The sequence below is a fragment of the Pezoporus occidentalis genome, unplaced genomic scaffold (assembly GCF_034315485.1).
Source record: "Pezoporus occidentalis ecotype Australia unplaced genomic scaffold, CSIRO_AGI_Poc_V1 ctg17, whole genome shotgun sequence".
In the NCBI taxonomy this organism is placed as follows: domain Eukaryota; kingdom Metazoa; phylum Chordata; class Aves; order Psittaciformes; family Psittacidae; genus Pezoporus; species Pezoporus occidentalis.
The window spans coordinates 5,120,000-5,141,515 of record NW_026913531.1 but is presented as its reverse complement, the minus strand read 5'-3'; the positions used below and the strand labels follow the sequence as shown (position 1 = coordinate 5,141,515).

At 36.1% G+C, this 21,516-nt stretch overlaps 1 protein-coding gene across 10 annotated transcripts in view; it reads right to left on the bottom strand.

Moving 5' to 3' along the window:
- The window catches only part of NAV3 (neuron navigator 3), a 540,674-nt gene that overhangs the window by 159,695 nt on the left and 359,463 nt on the right, over positions 1-21,516 (bottom strand). For all 10 annotated transcript variants that reach the window (XM_062613809.1, XM_062613807.1, XM_062613808.1 and 7 more), the window contains one exon: positions 2,429-2,501. In XM_062613809.1, coding sequence (XP_062469793.1) covers positions 2,429-2,501 — 73 coding nt within the window. The remainder of the gene's footprint in view (positions 1-2,428; positions 2,502-21,516) is intronic.

Here is a 21,516-nt window from a genome sequence, read left to right as displayed (position 1 = left end):
TCATGAGGCACTCCAAAATATATTCAGAAGCTAAGAAATGTTCCAAGAGTTTTCAATCCCACATGTCGTTTTTGGATTGATGTACATTTAAAACATACCAGTAGTTTTGACTTTCCTAGAAATGCATCATACTGCTTGAAGTGGAAGCTTCTATTTTATTAATAAATATGACAGTTTTCAGAGGAAGATGGAAGGATTGATAGCATGCACATCTCACTAGCCCACCATATAAGAATATCTAATGCTTTAAGTAAAGCTATTTCATTCTGGCCCTAGCATGACCAAACTTCTCCAGGTACCAGATTTTAACTCCTTTTTCTGTCCTACTTTTAAAGGAGGAAAAAAGTTTTAAGTTGGAAGGTATCTCTTAAATAGAATAAAAATCCAGAAACTTCTAATGTGTACTAACTACTTGCATAGAAAAGAAGTGGAGTGTTCTTTGTAGCAAGCTGGCTTATTATTTGTCGTTTGGGTACTCCAATATAGATCTTGCATTCAAGATTTGAAAATTACCTTTCTTCTAGACCTCCTTGCTCAAGTCTCAAAATGAGGTGGGAAGCTGGTTGTGAAATCTTCAAACCCTTTTAAGATCATGATTTACTGTTGCAGAAACTTTCTGGTTATTAATAAATGACCCAGTAGTAACAAGACATATTTACCAAAGCTTATTGCAAGCAACAGACTTATGGTTCCTAAACTGAATTGATTTTAAACATCAATGTGCTGACAAAACACTGGGAAGATAACTTGACAATTTCATGATTAAAAAAGGTAAGTATCTGTTTTTCTCAATTTCTTCTCCTCAAGGGAAATTATTCCCAGATTGTACATGCTAAATATGGTATATTTAAGGAATTCACACTGCTGTGAAACTTTGAACTAGTATAATTACAAGGATTTTAGCAGACTTATACCAGATTCATGACCAACTGCAAAACAGCAAAACTACTTTTAATCTTACTTCAGAGCTCATGGTCTGCATTACTAAAAGGCAGTTTTGAAGATTAATGAAAGTTTTAAAAAATAGTCCTTGTATTTAACACTATTTAGAATTATTGCTTTTAATAGTATTTGAACTTAAGGCTACACAGTTGAAGTTTACATCCTATTAAAAATTTTTGTAATTGATTTTCCAAAGCAAAACAAAGTTATGAATAAAGGAATGTATTACAGAATGCACTCAGAAAAATAGTGTCATGTGTTGTGTCATGCTACTAAACAATGAAGAACATTGTCATAAAATAAATTCATGCTATTCACAGATTTGATCGCTATTTTATATGTGAGTAAAAATAGTCTGTGCTTAAAAGAACAGCTCTGAGGTGAAAGGCAACATGCAAATGTTCAGTATTCTCTTCCAACAACATATCTACAGTATATACAGCTCTTTCAAATCAGTTAAGAAGCTTTCCACGAACGGACTATAAAAGTGCATATATAGTATGTATTGTGGTCATGTTACACTCCTGTTAAGGTACTAGAAAGGTGGAGATAGTGAAAGATAACTATTCTGAGTTAATTTCAAAATCAAACAGTGGTTAACATTCACAACTGTGTCTCTGTATATTTTCTAAAATTCAATTAAAATTACCAACTCTGGGAAAAAAAGTTCCTTCAGCTTTTAAGTGTGCTACAAGCAAAATAAAAATATAGGGTTACATCTTGTATATAACTGTTACCTTTAGCTGCCATGGAGGTCAGAGGGATTTTGAAGGTGCAGGGCACCTCACTGAACTGCTTAATTTGTTACAGGACAAATGCTAGTATACATTTTATCAATTTACAAGATAAAGTATCCACCTCACTTAATTCTACACTAACAAAGCAAATATTACATACTAATTAAGACTATTTTAATGATTTTAATATATTTATTAACCTAATTGTCACTGTATTAGGCAATCACTTGTGGTGACTAATATAGCAAACAGGACTGTAATAGAAGCATCAAGACCATTCATTCTTTCACTTAATAAATGACATCAAAGGAATACAATAATTTTCAGACTCATCCTGACAACATTACTACTACTAATAAATCTGCTTAAACAAATAGTCTTCCCTGGATCTAACTAATTGAGCAAGATTCTCATATTCATGTTTGTTGTCTTGAATCCCATGAATGAACAGGTTAAAAAATACGCTTAGGAAATTCTGTAGCTATCTGATATTGTGGATATAAGATTAAAATATTAATATTATTGCAAAAATATTAGTATAAAACAGTGTCTCAAGCTTCATAAACATTGAATTTCTTGGTTCAATCTCAAGAGAAAATGAAAAGGGAACTAGCTGTCACTGATCTATATTTGCAGGCTGTTCAAGACAGCTGGAGTTTGGTTTTTAGGTGTAAATAATTTGTATTAAGAAAATTAGTTTCCAGGAAAAAATCCAATTATTATTTGTTCTGATGATTGGTTTCTCTTACCTTCTGCAGAAAGACCTTGGACATTTACGCCTCTGGCTGCCAGAAAGCTAAGGCAGACATCAACATTCTCAATCTGCAATATGAACAGAAATAACAAGCAGCATAAGACTATTTGACAAAATGTAGAAATGCAGGGAGGAAAAAAAAAAAAAAAAAAAAAAAAGAAGAAAAAGAAATAGCCCAGGAATGAATACTTTACATTCATTGCATACTACAGCTCTTTACCAAAGTTTAACAAGAATGATTACTGCTAATTGGGGAATTGATATAAAGCTTTCATTGTCTGATTTGGTGCTTAAAAACAATTCATAAATGCCCGTTCCAGAATGGCATGCTGGCAAATCAGCAACCCACCTACTTAACATAAAACTGGATTTTATATGCTACAAACAAGCAGCAATGAAAGCACCCATAGAGGATTAGACACTGAGCATATGTCTGGAGATGTTGGTGACTGAGTCAACTAAAAAATGTAAGCAAAAACCTCCAACAAACGTGTTAGCAAACATATTTCCTTGGGATGATATAGAATTCTGTGAAAATGATGTCACAGCAGAGGCTTAGTCTCAATTTCTTTCCTTCAAATCTTCTGTTAAATAGTTGTAATGTATTTAATATTTATGCTTCTAGAAAGATCGTCTGCTTTGTGAAGGGGACAGTGCTGACTTCTGTTGGTGATTTAGAAGAAATCTACAGTTATCACAGAGAGCTTTAGGTAAGAGAAGAACATGTAACCTAAGTGTAGATCAATGAAAGGATAAAACTCCTCCCTCTAAAATGAGTAATCACTGACTTCTTTCATGCGTCTGTTTTTGATAGATTTAGGAGACAGGATGTTCCAAAAGATTCTCTTGAGTCACCATTCCTAGCTGGTTCCCCCAGTCCTGCCAGGATCTATGAAGGATATTGCTATAAATGTAAAATCCTTTAGCTAACAACTTTTGTCTATAAATATGCTGCTATGAAAACAGAAAAAATATGTATAAAGAGGTGTCCTATCTCAAGTGCTTTCAACAGACTTGATCTTAACATATATTTTTTATGTTGATAGATTTTTTCAAGGCAATTAGGACAACAAAAATAAAACAAAAAGTTTAACAATACTTTTTAGATACCTACTTTTATTGGAGGACATTAAAAAAAAAATGACTATTCAACACAAAAAAACATAAGCCTGCAGTAGATCAAGTCCATGCAGTTAATTTTATTTGACTGTTTACACATTTTACAATACCTCATACCAACAGTTTTCAAACATCAAAAACATGAGGGGTAAATTCATTGCTTGAATAAAAGCTATTTGATCCTTGGCAGTACTTTTTCTTCTCCAGGAGGAAAGCCTTTTCTTATTGCTATTTTTCTATGACTGTAGTTCTGCCATTATTCTCAGAAAATGGCATTAACAAAAAAGAATATAAATATTTTTATTACTGACCCTAGAAGTCTGTTACAAGATCACACAGACAGTCTTGATACACAGGGATTACTTATATAAATACCTGCAAAATGTTTAGGTATGTGCTTTTTAAGGACAATAAACGCCACAGCATTAGTAAATACATCTTTAAAAAAGCCTTTTCAAACATCTTCTACCATGTATAGGGAATGATAAATAATCTCTCTACTGAATGAAGTAAAAAAAAAACCCAAAACTCCCCCAAAAAACAACAAAAAGACCCAAACCAAACCTCAAACTCCACAGCTAACACTGACTAAAGTTTCTCCAAAACTGAAATTTACCATGAAGCTTTCATAAATCTGTTTGGTGGGTGTCACCAACTTGCACAGCTGAGAACGTGGAATAACCATTGTAAAATCAACAGGGTTACTCCAACTGTGACCCATTACAGAAATCCACAATTGGACTGCAATCCAGGCACTGACTCTGTAATCTTAAATGTTTATGCAGTTTTACACCATGAAAAAACCCCAAATTAACTAGGTCATTCCATAAGCTGTAGAGATGTGATAAGCTAAGTCAGTTGCAAGTTGGCTGTAGCTAAAAATAGGAAGATCTGTTTCTTCCTCACCTCCTCTTCCTCCCAGGTGTGGGGCCCTGCTGCTGCCGCTGCCTCTGCTGGGCTTCAGCACTTCTCTGAGCACACCAGGAGCTGGCTCCGTGCAGAAAACTCACCCAGCAAAAAAGGCAAATGTATTTTAGTCTCTTCAGTTTCCCATGCAGTCAGATAAGCACAGGAGTCAGCAGTGGGGAGGGCACGTCCCAGCCTGAGTAAGGCATGGTTTGGGAGATGAAAAGGGAAGTGGGAAGGAGGGACAGGCAGATGGTGCCACTCCTAATGACAGCAGCAAGGCACTGGGCTGGCTCAACCCTGACCTTCAACTACACCCCTGCGTGAGTCTTGAAAATAATGCACACGATGAGAATATTTCTACTCGACCTTTAAACAATGTCAGCTACACAAGAAAAACAATTTGAATGGAAATTTTCCTGTCTTGAAGAATTTAAGAGAACTGAAGATTTGTTGGGTATTAGCTGTATAACTGAGTGCCTCTTTGAACTTTCAAATCAACCATAATGCAGAATCAACTACTTTTACGATGGGAAATTTTGCTCTACAAGAAAGTACTGGAAGCCAAATAAAAAGGAAAAAAACAAAAAAAAAGGAAAATTGTCAGTAGCATCCATCTTGAAATAACTGAAACACTATTTCCTAGCAGACCTCCTAGTGTAACCAAGGTATTTTTAATAATGGGCATGTGTCCTCTGCAGCAGTTCAGAACACCTAACTAATTAGAGAACATTTAAGCCAGAATGTGCTCTGAGAACATCTCAATATCTACCAGCAATACTGAATATTTAGTAAATAGTAAGCCTTATACATTAAACCTTAAGATACATTTACAGTGAAAAATATCCTATAGAAATGTCACCTTGGTTACATGTCTACTGCTACAGCCTGTCTCTTTGAGGTCGCCTCTTGAACTCTCAGACAAAACTAGTCATTACCATTAATACAAATGACTCAATATATTTCAGAACTACAAAGCAAATTCTGTTTTGCTACACAGTTCACCAAGAGAACTGTAATAGAAGTCCTGTGTCCAAAGTCATCCCTCTTGGTGGTGGTGTATGAAGCAATAGCAGTGGCCAACTTTCAGACAATAGACTGTGGTTGCACTGTTAGCCTCATAATAAAGTCTTGTTTTGACTTGTGAATTGAGCAAGTTTGGTGTGGCAACTCACAGCCACATAATACATGGAAAATGTCAGAAAATAACTCTTACAGTCAGATTTCTGATGATAAGTGCTGTTACTACTTACTCTGAGGAACTGTTAGGAGATTCAATGAGACATGCGTTAATACATTCTTGGGTGATTTTCACTTTATTTCCTCTCCAGTCTAGAAAACATTAGCCTTAAAGTTGTCCCATTTTGAAGCTTTCAGCATGGTTTTAAATATTGCTTTAGTTACCTACTTCTTGCCTTGGCAAACCACAGTTATTCTTTGAACTCAAATCCTAGCAGACCCAAACACTTTTTATTCAAACTTACTAACAGATGAGAGTAATTTTGCAATTACAAAAGTTCTGAGAGAATTCAAGCAGCTTCCACTCCTCAATACTGTTTCGATCAAGAGTGGTATGAATCCCTGAAGTCCACGTTTATTTAAGTAGTTAGTGACGGGCTTATTAAACACTGGGGTAAACTCTTCCTAGAGCTGACAGTGCATATATAGAACTCTACCTGCTTAAATATCAAAGGCTGAACATTTTGCAGTGTAAACTTAACATAGGCAACAAAGTTTGTATCTTATATATGCCCACAATTTGGCAGTGAATTTTGCTTGCAAAAAGTACCATTATATAACAGAGATAATGTTCATCAGTATCACAAATAGTATCATCAGAATTACAAAGTGTTGCAGTAGACAATATAGTTCATTGCAGTACATAATTCAGGATGCAGAGATTGAATCCAAGTAGTACGTATCAAGATACAGAGAAGTGACTCAAATTTGCAAATTTGCTTGTACAGGTAGATGTTGCCAGATCAAACCTTTGCTGAACAATTCTCCATCACTGTCAATCCCCAAATTTCATTGTTCAAGACACATACCTTACCATTCAAAAGAGTGGAATTTGAATCTTAAAGCTTAAACCCTACAAATGCAATAAAGAATTAATGATATAATAGACCTGCATTGCCATGTAGATATTTGTCCACTTACCTATTCAGTTAACCATGTTGAAAGTCAATCAATACTACATGAAATTGCTTTCAGAGGTAACAAAAAGCTATCTCTGATCATACAATCACTTCTTTATCGATAAACTCAAGAATAATTCTGAAATGTAGCTACACCATCGTGAGTACAGATAAACTCAGCTATGAGTACGATCATTTAGGAATTCAGATTTGTGGGCATCATCAGGTAGATAACACCATTTGATGCTTTTTAAATTAAACCTACTATGTTACACTTACAATATATTAAGCTTCTTTCATAAATAAGATCCTTTTAATACTGTTCATACACTCAGCAGTATGAAAAAAGTATCTGAAACACACCATAAATATTAGTGAGCCCCAAGATATTTCTGTACTCACATTTTAAGGGGTTATAGTCCGAATGATGATGTACAAATAAGCAGAAATACCACAACCCTGACACTATTAATAAATTACATGGCATGCAAAAAAGGTACATTGCAAATCTGCAGTAACATTTTACATTGCGTAGTTGTGAATAATCTGCTTTTGACTGGAAACTATTTGAAATTTTACTGACAGAAATAAATCACTAAACCAGACTGTGGGACTTGCATATAGATAAAAAGTAGTGCTTAATACCCATCAGTTACCAGACTTACAGGAAGAGCTCATTTGTGGGATTGTACTCACCAGTGACTCAACATATAGAATACGTCTATTTATTACAATTATTTTTCTGTTACCAAGATTGGCTTTCATCTTTTTTTCTGGCAAACACTTTCTTCACTTCCAAACATAAATTTAATTGTGGGATGCTCAGAAGACAAGTAATGATGACTAATACAGCAGTATGTTTTTCTGCATTTTTAAGAAGCTCTGAAAAATATCGTGGTTTGATTAACTCTCTCGTTAAGTTTATGACAATATAGTTTACAAGCACAGACAGACACATACACATTAGTTGTTATTTGTATATTTCAAGATGGATTTCTCCTCCTGAAGAATGGGGCACTTTTATAAATATAACACCTTATTATTAGAGAGTGTTTCTATACACATATATGCTGTTCAAATACTTGATTACTTTGGCAGCAAAAGTAAAACAGTAATTTCTGTTAGCACTTCATTCAGTGCTATCTCCCACAGCTCTTGTGTGTGTTTTGACATTCTGATACATGACCCTAAGCCCCAGATAAAATCTGGCAAAGGATTTGCTCTGTAGAAGTTTTCTAATGTTCCTGACGGATGATTAGGGACACTCATGGAAATAGTCTGACACAGAAATCCAGAGAGTCAAATATGTATTCACCTTCCAGAACACAGAAACTCCATGAAACTCTTCAGTATGTGCTGATTTTTTCCAATACTAATATTAAATAGTATTTCTTTGAGATTAGTATTATGGCATGAGACATTATGTGTCACAACTGTACTTGAAACAAACTTTATCAGCAAGATTTCTTCCTAAACTTCTCAAGAGTATTGATCTGAATTGAGAGACTTGTGTTTGACTCTTTCTTTCCCATGATTATTTATCATTAACAAAATTTGTGGAGGTCAATGTATTTAAAAGAATGCAGAACTAGAAAACAATTTATTGTTGCACAGCTCATCCTCATTCAAGTTTTGTAGCACCAGTAGAACCAAAAATCAAGTAAGAATACAATTCAGGCCTTACAGGTAGCATCCCAGACTATAAATATTTGCAACACACATGCTGCATAAAATGAATAAAATGAAAAATGGAAGAGCAGGTAATATTTTTTTGTTTGACTTTCATATGGACCAAGTATGGAAGGAGATGCACTAGCTTTTAAATTATGGCTACTCTATTAGCAGAAGGTGAAGTGCCAGTGATTGGTCTTAACTGCAGGTTCTGAAAAGAACAGAGATTCAGGAAAGCAACCGTGATAACTTCCTCTGTGAATAAAAGCATTTTTGGTGCAGATGAGCTGGTGAGAGAATGGAACTCTCCATAGTAGACTTAGTTATATAGAATGCTCTGAAGAAAGCTGGAAAATATTTCAAGGGGAGCAGGCCTAAACTCTGATCTTCCCTTGCTTAATAGAGAACAGTATGAGAATTGGTCATCTATACTCTCACAGATACCTGTTCAAACGTCACACACACACACTGCCTAAAAGGTCTAATATTTTTTGCCAAATGTATAGTCTTCCACAACTTGCTATGCCTAAAGCTGCTCTCAGAGACTGAGGACAAGTTTATTTCACTTTCTGTTCTTAATTGACTCATCCATTGCACACATTGTGACTTGTTGACAACTCACTCGTGGTGTGGGAAACACCCAGATTTTTGGTCTGACTTGTAACTTTGTTCCTTATGGTTTTTCTTCCCAGCTGGTTTCACTAGTTTGTATTCCTGTTTTGTTTCTCCTTAAAGCAAAGGCCTAGAAAGATGTAAGTTAAAGATGTAAAGAGGACATGCTTGCAATTCTATACTGACATATGTTTTTTCTTCAGTTTTATCATTATGATTATTTAACAAAGCCAGACTTTATAATCCAGTCAGGTGGACAATCAGCTTTTTTTACTATGTGCAAATTAGTCACAGGCCCAATACTTTCTTCGCCAAAAAAAAAAAAAAAATCAAACAACATAACAACTTTCTCCAGTTCAAACAAGTGATATCTGAGTGCACTGCCTGCTATTCTACTTACTGTCACACTTGCTTTGTACATAACTATATGTACTATGATTTTGTAAGGCTGCATATTGGACACAAACACCCATTTCTGACAGCTGGCTTATACCAAAGAGGTTCAACTGAAGTCAAAAGCATCTTTCCAGATTAAAACTGGTACACCAAAATGGATTACCCAGTCCAATGTCTTTATCCCCCTGACTATCCATACTCCAAATGCCAAACTTTCAACACTTTGTGAGTCTAGGTGATTCTTAAATGATCACTGAAGCAATATTCAGTAATGAGAACCGCCTGGGCTTCACTTGAAAACAGATGCTTGGCACATCTGAAGATCTGCTCATGTCTTTAGGAAAAATTACAAAGATCAATCAAAGATAAAATCAAAATACAGGAAAAAACCTTAATTGTACATATTCTGTGGCGCAGAATGCATTTAATCTATAAGAGGTTATTATAAAAAGTTGTTATAACATAGTAAGACTTACATTAATTGTTTTGAAAAGTACCAATCAGTAACCTCAATCATTATAAGAAACACCTACTATGCCATGCACCCCATTTGATCTGACGTTACTGTTTTATCTGCTTTCTGTGAAAAGATGACATGAAATTTTACTTACAAAACTGTTGTAATATTTTCACTAGACTGTATTGCTGTATTTTATCCACAATAGCTGATTCCTAGGTATTCCAAAAGAGATGATCCTGCTGCAGAAAATGCCTTTTTTTTCCTTCAAATTTATCTGTACCCTAGCTACAATAAAGGAGTAGAATTAAAGACTTTCAAAGGGAACAATGTGAAATAAATTCCTATGGACTTATTTTACATGTATTATAATTGAACAATAACAAGCAAACTGGTTTCTTAATTATATTGCACAGGTTATACTAGTTTAACACATCTGAAAGAAAGCCATCTCTTTTCTTGTCTCCTGCATTTTTAAAGTTGCTTATTAACATATATAAATGTTCATACTAAATTACTACTAAAAGTTTTTTATTGCTGTGCCAGACTGTCTGAAAGTCCTTATATTTCCATCAAGATTTCCTGTGAAGAAACTGTACATAGTATTACTATGTAATAAAAAATATTTTTACCACTACTACTACTACTACTTAATAAGGACATTTATTAAGAGCACAGAATACACCCAATTCCTAAAAACTTGAAGTAAATGTAATGGGAAAAAATGTGGCTCAGACTAATGCAAAACTTAGTGACCCGAGTAAGGAACTTCTTCAAATTTCACATCTATATTCTCTGGGCAAGATGCTGGTAAGGCAGGCAGTACGTTGCACTGTTCCCTTAACCAAAGGCTACTGAGACTGGATGAAATTTGCCATGAATTCTCAGTTCACCTTGTGGAAATGGACTGAAGAAAAGGAAAATTGGGAGATAAACTCGCCAGTAAAACTTGCAAAAGCACAAAGAAGAGCAGAAACTTAAAAATCACATTATTTATGTTCTGATAATTTATTTCCCACAAGCTCTGAACACGACAGTTTATTGCCGTAATTTTCTCTAGCTATACTGGAAAGCAACATCAAGTTTCCATGGCCGGTGTAGCTTTGAAAACCCACCCAGCTAAAACAGGTGTTAGCAGTCCTGCTGGGAGATACTACGTGTGTTCTGCTTACTTGCTGTTGCACGTGGCCTGTTGCCTCACCCAGATGCAAAGCACATTCCACTTTTCTATGGAAATTATAGTGCATTTTAGGGTGTTAAGCAGAATACACTGACACGCACACACATTCAGCTTAGCTTTTTTCTAACTAACTCCTCATTACTTGTAATAGCACAGTTTAAGTAGCATTCAATAAAAATATCAATGACGCATGTAACATCAGCCCAACAAACTGTTCCAAACTAAGCATTGACTTTGCAATAAGAGATCGTATATGCAAATTAAAAACTGATTTACTGGAGGCATTTGGGGAGAATTTTACCTTAGAGGATAATAACTACTGGTATGTAGAAGGCCTCCCAGGCAAAAATTTTTAGGAAATGATGCTGGAGTTATTTAATTATTAGTGGTGTTTTTTGAGGAAAAGATGATGGTTTTATTTAAAACTGAAATACCTTCTACTTCCTTTTCCAGCAGATATTAAGGAACATGCACATCAGATTCTTCCAACATGTAGTCCAAACACGAAACATGACCAGTAAACCCAGAAATGTGAAAACAAATTAACATCTCAAATACTTGGAGAATTCAACAGACATATGTACTGACCTGCTGATAAAAGAATGTATGAGGTCACTGTTGAGGTCAGAGCACGAGCTGGGGTGTGTATTGTTTTTAAGAAAATTTTACAGTGGGAAATGGATCCCTTTTGGCATGTATTATTGTCAGTCCTGTCAGGAACATGAATGTGACAATTGTTGCAGGTCTTTCACCTAGTCCCTGACCTGGTGCTTGGAAAGCTTGGGGTGGATGTGAGATAATCTCTGTAATGTCAAATAGAATTTGTTTGGTAGGTTGTTTTTTTTTTTCTATTTGTACACATCAACAAGTTCATGAACAATTTAATTATTTTAAACAAAATCATTAATCATAATCATAATTTTTAGATGACCAAGCAGATCATTATGAACATCTGCAGATCATTTCATATACAAAACAAAACCCCCTCTATCCATAAGCAACAAAAAAAAACACATAAGAATGCAAAATTTTACTCTGTTCACCTAGACCATCATGTGATCTTGCTTCTCTTGTCTTTCTTTCTACACACTCTCTATGTCTTGTCGGCATTTGCTACACAGGAGTCTACAGCAGACATTGCAAAGCACAAAATACAATGATGGTAATTTCTGAAGTGCTTTTGTGTTGCTGCAATAGAAATAGTGAGAAGAAAGTGTTGGATTGATGATTGTAATATATAGTGCTGGATTTGGTCTTAGAATAGAATCCTGGATTTGTATTCAGAAAACCATGGAAGTATATCAGTATCTTGCATTAATTTCTTAGAAAGCTAAAGTAAGACTCTGCAGCAGCATGGGTCAACAGCAAAGACTAGGCAAAAATGCTCTTCTAGAATCTCAAAGTAACCCCCTACCCTTCATCTCCACAAACCTGTGGCCACCACCACCACTGTGAAAGAGCTCTACACATGCACTAAGAACACAAAATTGAAGATAAATATTACCTGGGGATGATGGGGTTTAAGGCAATAATAAAAGGAACTCTGTTTAAACAGTGCTTTTTTAAAGCAATGCATCACTTCAGTGAGCCTGCCTACAATTTTAGTTTTTTTTTAGTTATGTAACTCTTCTGAGTCAGCAAGGTACCGAATGTCTAAATATTTATGGAATTTGGCAACTTCTGAAAATTGGAGGGCAATGTGAAAACACACGCTTCTTTAAAAAAGGGAGTTTCTCTCCATTAGGTCAAAAGAGAGTCTACAACAGAGTGCTCATTTACTAGGTTTAATTAAACCTTTGAAAGCATTCCAGTTCTCTCCTTCACCACTGCACCATTTAGTACATAGCAATTTCATTTAGCTCATCAAAACCAGCATCTTTTAGAAATAAGGGCAATTACAACCTGTGATTGGATAAATCCTTTAAAAGAGAAGAGAACAGGTAAACAATGAGGCATTTCACAGCATCTCTTGAGCTTTGCAAATGGAATCCATCCAGATGCACTTTATGTTCTTTTAAGACCCCCTTTTGACTACACCAGAAGTCTTAATGCTACTGCTTGCACAGGAGAGACACTGAAAATTCGTTCCTATCCTTCTGGCCTTTTGATTTTGTATATATTCAAGATGTCTTTTTAATTAGATATATTTTGCATATTACTCTGAAAAATATTTATAGAACATCGACCTCATCAGAAGAAAAGTGATAAAAATACTTGTTATTAGCAACCTCTAAAAGTAAAACCCAGAGATTTCTTTAGATCTAAAGTTATATGGCTAGTGCTCCAGCTAGAACATAGGAAGATAAATGCAGGAGAGAATATAAGTCACTGTTTTTCCTTTAAGTTTCGTTTTTGCATTACTGACTCAAACTGACCTAAGCCCTACAGAAAAAGATTCAAAAGAAACAAAACAGATGTTGAATTGATGTTACAGGTTATTAAAACTACTCAAATTAAATGAGACATCTTTAAAAGCCATAGCTATAATATGAAAGGCTCAGACTCAGGCTTTCACTTTTGCTAATGTACTTGGTCATTGTTTTTTATACCTTGTTTAGCATAATATACAAGAAAATACTAGGTCATGCTGTATATGTTCTCATATGATGCCAGTAAATATCCTTCACAGTTACCTATCTCTTTGCTATGTCCTCACAAACATGGGAAAATTTTTCCACATGATCTGGTGTCTAGATTTGGAATCACGGAAGGCAATGGGATATGTGCTTTTAAACTCAATAGGGACAGGATTTTTTTTCTTGACTTCTTACCCAAATGTTGTAATAGAAACTTCTGAAGTGCTTGAGCCTATAAAATGAGGCCTTAACAAGCACTTATTGCTTGTTGTCACTTCAATCTAGTTGTAGCCAATGATGTGTGAAGTGTAGGAGGAAGCAACTTTTTAAATAGTTATCCAAGTGTTTTCAAGTTCCAAAATACAGCCAGTATTACTTGATAAATAAGCATTTACTGGGCTTTGGAGGGAGGAAATATCTTCAAATACAGTAATTTATACGATGCAATGATATAAATCTTTTGAAACTGTTTATGCTAAGAAATCCAAACAGAAGCCTTATATATACGAGAACTGTGAAGACACCCTTGCACATATGTTTACTGTGGAGTGCTATTGCTAATCTGTCCATGAGCTGACAGCTTTTACAAAAAGCCTCAAACCTAAATTAGAGTTATTATTGGGAGGAATTAGAAAATCTGTGACAGGCACAACAGCCCACAAGACTGGGATGCTGGTTAGCTAGTTGTGTGCAGCTAGAATACACAAAACTGTAGCTATCTAACTTCATGAACTGTTATTTATTTCACGTGCAAATAGATCTCAGCTCTCCAGTGTAGTAACCACTGGGACAAAGAAAATTCTTGCCGCATTTTTTCCCTAGAGGGAAATGTCATTGGTATGCTCCCATTGTAATTCCAAAGAAACTCCAAAGAATCAAGAGGTATGAATAATTCAGACAAGGGTCCAATTAGCTGACAATACAAGCCTAAACAAAGCATATTCTAATTATTATGGAATTAAAGACTGACAAAAGCTACAAGCTAAAATACAAACGTATTTCTATTTCAGGAAGACTTCAGCTTTTAGTACTACACAGGTTTGATGCTGGTCAGGATGCCACCTGAGAGAATTGCTAAAAACTGCATAGGTAAACAAATGCTTTAAGTTTCTATAAACTCTTCAAAAAGCAAAAATTGATTTGTGATCAATTTGTGAGACTGAATATAATCAGGTCCTAACAAATCAAAAAAAGTATCTTGGATGGACTTTGAAACTGAGCCCTGCCCAGACTAATTCATATCCAGACACTGGGCCAACTGAAAGTAAGTATAGCTCTGATTTATGTCATATGATCATCTGTTGATCATATGGTCAACAGACTCCTCAGACTAGGAGCATTTTAAATAATTCCTGCATATCACAAAGCTGCCAAATAGATTACTGTATTTATATATTTATATCTGCTGAAACAAAAATGGTTGCACTGTATCCTAAAGATTTGCATATGAAGTTTCAGGTCACAGGGGATTTAAACAGACAACGTATATGAAAAAAAGAAAAAAAAAAAAGAAGATTGTGTTAATATTTTAATTAACCAGATCTAAAGCCTTTACATGAAAAAGGATTAGTTAATGCTGTTGAAATAAGCAGTCTTTGTGACAACTTGCCTGTTCTACTGCTAGCTTAAGCCAGTTTACCTATGTATACCTCAATAGTATTGCCCATAATAGGGTCACCAGCTATAACAGAGTCTATATTTAGAGTTACCATGAGAATTTAAGTCCAGCTCAGTGTTGCTAAAACCTGTTGTAATACAGAATTTCAGCTGCCTAATGGCACCTCATGCCATTCCAGATCGGTTGGATCCATGGAGTCCTGACAGCAGGAGCAGGTTGACAGAGCAGTAATTGCAATTAATGAAAAAACATGACTACTGTACACATAGTCCCATGGCTATCTGCATGATTGTAGGAGATACGAATTTTTATCTGAGAAATACAGGATAATTAATTTTGACATTTCATGGAATAAATCATGACCACAATAGTAGTGCATAAATGAACACTGAAAGAGCAAGCAAAGAAGTACCCTCTAATCCCCCTAATAGAATAACTTTAGATATTTGGGAAAGAGGAGGAAGATGGATAAAAAAAATTGCCAAGGTTAATTGTTCTTACTAAGTCACCTCTCACGTTGTCATTCTCAGAGTGAATATTGACCTGAGGGACCACTGCTCTGATGCAGCAGTGTGCGCTCATTCACATGTGCCAGCACAAGGGCACTGGGGAGAGGCTGCAGGTGGATTTGCAACAGGGTTCAAAGAGGAGTTTATTCTGTATGGATAATTACTGCCAAACAAAAGCGGAAGGTTAGATGGGTTAATCTGCATAAAAGTCAAGGAATTCCAAAATGGTGAATCTGTAAAAGACACTGTAAAATCAAGCAGATTTGGCATTCTTTCCCTGAAACAGGCTAGCACTTAGCTGCAGCAGATGTAGGCAACTCCTGTTCCAGCAAAGATCAACAGCAGAGTGGGAAAAGACATCCCGACTGTCATAGTTGTTTCAGTATGCACCTACTGTCTGTTATTTCCCTTCATTTTCTAACATTAAATTGTATATATTCTGGAAGTAATGCAGTATTGCTGACAAAAAGTCTTTCTCTGACATCAAAATTTTGGCATTTGACTTTCCAGTAGGAGAGCAGGGGGAGGTTGTCAAATCTTTTTTAATGAGCTGAATGATTACAAATATAGAAGGACAGTATGGTTTTTATTACAGTGTTGGTTTGCAATTAACACACTGCATCGTTGGAACATTCTGTTTTATTTTATTATCCTCCTGTCTTGTCAGCCTCTTTGCTATAAGGCCAAGCTTTGAAATACTTGGTATGTATAGCCACTAAAAGATGATTCAGTGACAAGCACTGTCACCTAGGTATAATGTACTACACAATACCTCCAAAAGCTTGACAATTTATTGGACAGTGTTACTTTTAAGCATATGTAAATGCTTAACCATTACAAGAAGTGTGAGGTCTTCCCTCCCTTCGTGCATCTGAATTCACAATGCAAAACCCTGTTCCACCCTAACATTGCTAGTTACAATCCCTTTCTTTTTCCACTAATCACAATGGAAGCCACAACTTGTTGCTTTTTGGCACCCTCTACTGCTTTACACATTACACCACAGATGTCATTTTATGGACAGATGCACAGTTCCTGTATCTCTATTAAAACATCTTCCCAATAGTTGGATTTTCCAGCCCAACCAAATAAAAGATGATGATATTCATATTTGTTGTGTGCCCTCATTTACTGTTTGCAGAAATCAATTCTTTAATCTCAAAATATGTCTAATACACCTTGGCTTACCCTAAGGAACAGAGACAGTAGCTCTGTCAACTCTGTAGAAGAGTGGCAATCTCAAACTTACGGAAATCCAGAAAATACAATGATTTGTCAAAGCTCCCGAATATCAAAGCTCCCACAAAACTTCATTCACAAAGGAGAGGCAGAGCAAATTACTTAAACGTCTTTCAAAAAGAATAAAATCACTGGGGTTCACCAGAACTCCCCACAGTACTTCACATGGATGCATATCCATATGTGTGCACTACACACTGAAACACAGGTCCACATTGTTTCTTGGTAGTCTTGCATGTTACTGAAGCTGCAGAATTCAATCCCCATTGTCAAGACAGATAGGCAGTGGCAGGTTATTTTAGGAGGAAGAATAAGTGAGAGATAATGGGACTCTAGTGTTAAGAAATGTTCCTCTCTGAGGAAATTCAAGACTTCACAGACATGGAGCAATAACCTTTCTTAACTAACATATAGCACACAAAATTATAAAAACAGTCTGATCAGAAGTATTGTAAAGGGAGTGGTTAGAAAATCTTTAAATAGAAGTCCTCAACTATAACCACAAGAGAATGGGCATTTTGCCACAGTTCCAAAATAATCAGACATTTGATAAAAATCTATAAAAGATGACAAATTCTCAAACTTACCAAAAAGCCTTGTTTGGATATACTGTAAAATAAAACCACTTCAGAGATGTTGTTTATTTTCTTGTTCAGCTTAAATATGCATTTTTGGTGTTCAGCTAAACATCACGCACTTTCTTCTCTATTTTTAAATCCCTTGAACATTCTAGACATTCCTAATATTTATAACATTCACTCCCTATAGAATATGATAAAAATACATCATCATGAAGCACACATATTTACTGTAATCCTGCTGCTGCTATCTGGGGAAAAAAAGTATTAATGACTATACCCAACAGGTGCTTTCTAAAACGCATGTCATACTCAATTTGTATGTATGTATTTTAACCGCATGTTCATGTTACAAATTTCCAGTGAATTTCTACTAATGGAGGTTTTAAGGTCATTTATTCATCATGTCTTTGTCTAAGCAACTGCATCACAATTATATATTTGATCAATTCCAAAACTCCAGGGAAAAAGAAAACCCAAAAAATTGAAGAGCATAGTAAGCTAACTCCAGACGGGGGGGGAAATCATCTCTCTGTATCCTCCCAATACTGTTTAAATCAAGTTTCTAATCCAATGACATTCCTGATAAACACAGTTGCGAGATGGGTGAAGACATGAGATAGGCATGCATCAGTTGCATGGTATTTGAATATTCCAGATATAGATTAAAGGGAGGGAGAGTTCAAGGAATTGCTGGGGACGTGCAGGAGTGGGGGGAGGAGGTATGAAGGAAAACAGTTGATTTTAAGGAACAAAAAGATCTTTCTGAGTTCAGCAGTCTTGGTCTACAAAAGCAAAATGTGCATAAACTTAATCCCAGCCCTAATCAAGCAACTCTAAACAAGCAATCCAACCCCAACCTAATATCTCAGTATGTTTCATGGATACCATCATAGTACAAGTACTTCTTATTGATGTGATTATTTCATTAACATCTAGATGAGTTATTCTCATGTGATTCCACACATTATGAGGACTGGGAATTTGAAGGCCTAAACAAAAAAGCTAATAGCAGCATACAATTTCTGTTTAATGAATAATGTTCTCCCAGCCTAGTAAAATAATACCCAGGACGTGTTCCTGTGGCATTTTCTTTTATGACTTCAGACAGTCAAATGTGAGTGACTCAGGGGAATATGCATCTCAGTGCCTGATGCGAGTGAGTAACTCTGAGTCGCTCTGTGAAGAGGAATTGTCATAAATCCTGTGGTTCTTTTAATGTTCTCAATCTTCTCTGGATATAAAGAGAACTACTTGTTTCAGTGTAGAATAAAGAGGTCTAACAAAAAGCCAAACCAGAATCAAATCATATCAAAAAAAAGTGATGATTTGGTTGCCTTCTGCCTTTCCTTTCCAAGCCTGAACATCCTTAGGCAGGATGGATGAAGCATCCCATTCATTATGCTCTACTAGTTCTAACACTTGCAGCAGTTCTCACATCCTTTCCTTAGCTTCCTCTTTCCTCACAATAAAAACATGCCTGTTCTCCCACAAAACTGTTACTCTGCTTGTCTGTCCAGCTCTCACCCCATCTATATTTTCTCTTCCATTCCTAGAGGTTTTATAAATTTCAGAGTTTGTTCACAGAAGCAGAAAAAAGTCCTCCTCTGCCTGTTCCACGCTAAACCAACTTCCCCTCATCTTATTCAAACTGACTATGTTAATAATATTAATAATCTTTCAGCAAAACTTGGAACCAGAATTGCAACATCTTCATCCTTGAATGTCAACCATCTTTAACGTTAACATCTTTAACCTTACCCTTACAGAAATTCTGTCCTCTTTCCTTTCTTTATTCTTTCCATTCGTATTGCCACAATTATTCACATAATGTATCCTTTAATGGACCTTCATTTGCCCTTTTATTTTATTCTCTGGGGTACCACACACCTCTGTTTTTGAAACTCTGATTTTCATTTTTATTCTAGTCATTAATTTCATCTGTAAACAAAAAATAAACTTCATTTTCTACACTGATGAAGGACATGTTGCTTTCTGTAGCCATTCAATTTGCCTTACCTATTCATATTTTTATACTGCAGATATTCCTATGTGTATTGCTGTTAACCAGAAAAGTTTTAAATTCTGCGGCACACAGGATTACCCAGAAAAGCCATAGGCCCCTGTAAGGTACATACAAGTTTATTAAAAGGGTTTGTTGATGTCTAAAACAGAGAGGGAGAGTCCAGTCCTGAAGGTCAGCTTGTAAAATTTTGTCCTGCACTTATCCTTTATGATTCAAGAGTTTGAAAGGGCTCATTTCACCCTCCAAAATGTTTAGTTCCCTGAGCAAATTAAAAACACTCAAGTATAACCTGAAGCTCAATACACTAGTTCAACACAGTGGACACTTCCCCACACATGGAAGAGGGTTTAATACAGATTCCTAGTGCCATCCACATTATTTCTAGGTGGCGACTGCATGTGTAGAAGGCTAGATACTAATTTCTCGCTACTCTGAGCTCCATGACATGACATATGAACTGTATACCACAGGATTTCTCAGCAGGTATAAGCTTTAAGGCTCTATAAACCTGGAGCAGAGATAAACAAAAATGCATCCTAGTAGTTACACTCCTATTACCAACCAACGAAATACAGGGGAACTCAGTGAGACGGTCAGATTGAACACCCAGTGAATGCCAAGCAAATCTAAAGCTATCTTGTAGACTGTATACAGTGGATTGCCAAGTGGCTGGATGTGTCAGACATGTCCAAGGTCTCCCCTGGAACAGCTGAGGACAGTGTCCTGGGTTCAGCAGTAGCAGTCATTTTTTCTCCTTCTTAGTAGCTGGTACAGTGCTGTGTTTTTTTGACTCTCAGCCTGAGAACAGCGCTGATAACACCGATGTTTTTAGTTGTTGCTCAGTAATGTTTACTCTGACCAAGGACTTTCTGAGTCTCATGCTCTGTCAGGGAGGAGGGGGAGCCAGGAGGAAGCAGAGACAGGACACCTGATCCAAACTAGCCAAAGAGGTATTTCATACAACAGCACGTCATTTTCTTCATAGATAAGTATCTGTTTAGATCCTTTCATAATGGAGCTAATATCAGCTTAGCCTGTTTCATTCTAGAAGTGCCACTGCTGCAAGGTAGGAGAGAATAAACCATGAAACGAAAGAAGTATTTGTCATCAATGTGGCTCCAATGTTTTTTTATTTACTCACACTTCACTCCAAAGAAAGAATTCCATAAGGCTTTACTCTGCCAAACCACAAAAACTAGATTCAGAAATGCAGAATTAGCTGGTAAGTAAATCCCTGGGGTGGAGAGACACCAAAGAACATATAAACTCTTCATTACCACGACAAATTCATCCCAGGAAATGGGGAGCATGATATTTCTGTCGCTACTTACAAAGTCCAAGGAAGAGTTGCAATTGTTGAGAGCTGGGTAATGTGCAGGGACAGGCTAAGCTTCACTGATGGCAAAATGTCCTCAAAAAACTCCCCTCTGGATAATACCCTGGCTTGAGGCTGCACAAAGGTATTGACAATATGCACAGTTATCATATCAAGAGCAACTAGGAGCCATTTGATCTATTTTTTCTCCAAACTGGTTTCATCAATGGGAACAAACATCCAAGCGTGGATTTCTAAGTAAGGCAGAGCAGGATCTCCTCCAAGAGGGAACATGTTTTCAAGATAAGAGGGTCTTTTACTTTACCTTAGGAAGCCCATAAGAGAAAGTTCTGTCATAACACAAGCATGACTGACTGCTTATCTCCAGTGTGACCAGTTCTTTTAGAACGCACCTGGCAGACAGGGAGACTTGAAGAGCAGAGGGGAATTTTAAGATAACATTGGAAAATCCCATGCTAAGTCTAAACAAGAAGGCAAAGCATATGGCATTCCACCTGTATTGCCATGAAGTGGACAGAATCGAGAAGAAATCATGCTTACCAGCCTTCTCATAGCTGTACACATGTTGTGTACAAAAGGTAAAGGCCCCTACATGCTGTTTTTGATATTGTACATTAAACACTTCCCTGGCAGATACAATTATGTATATTCCTGCTTTGGGCATGCCAAATAGTCAATGACCTGGATTACAAGAATCCACAGTAGAGGTACAGTGTCACTGG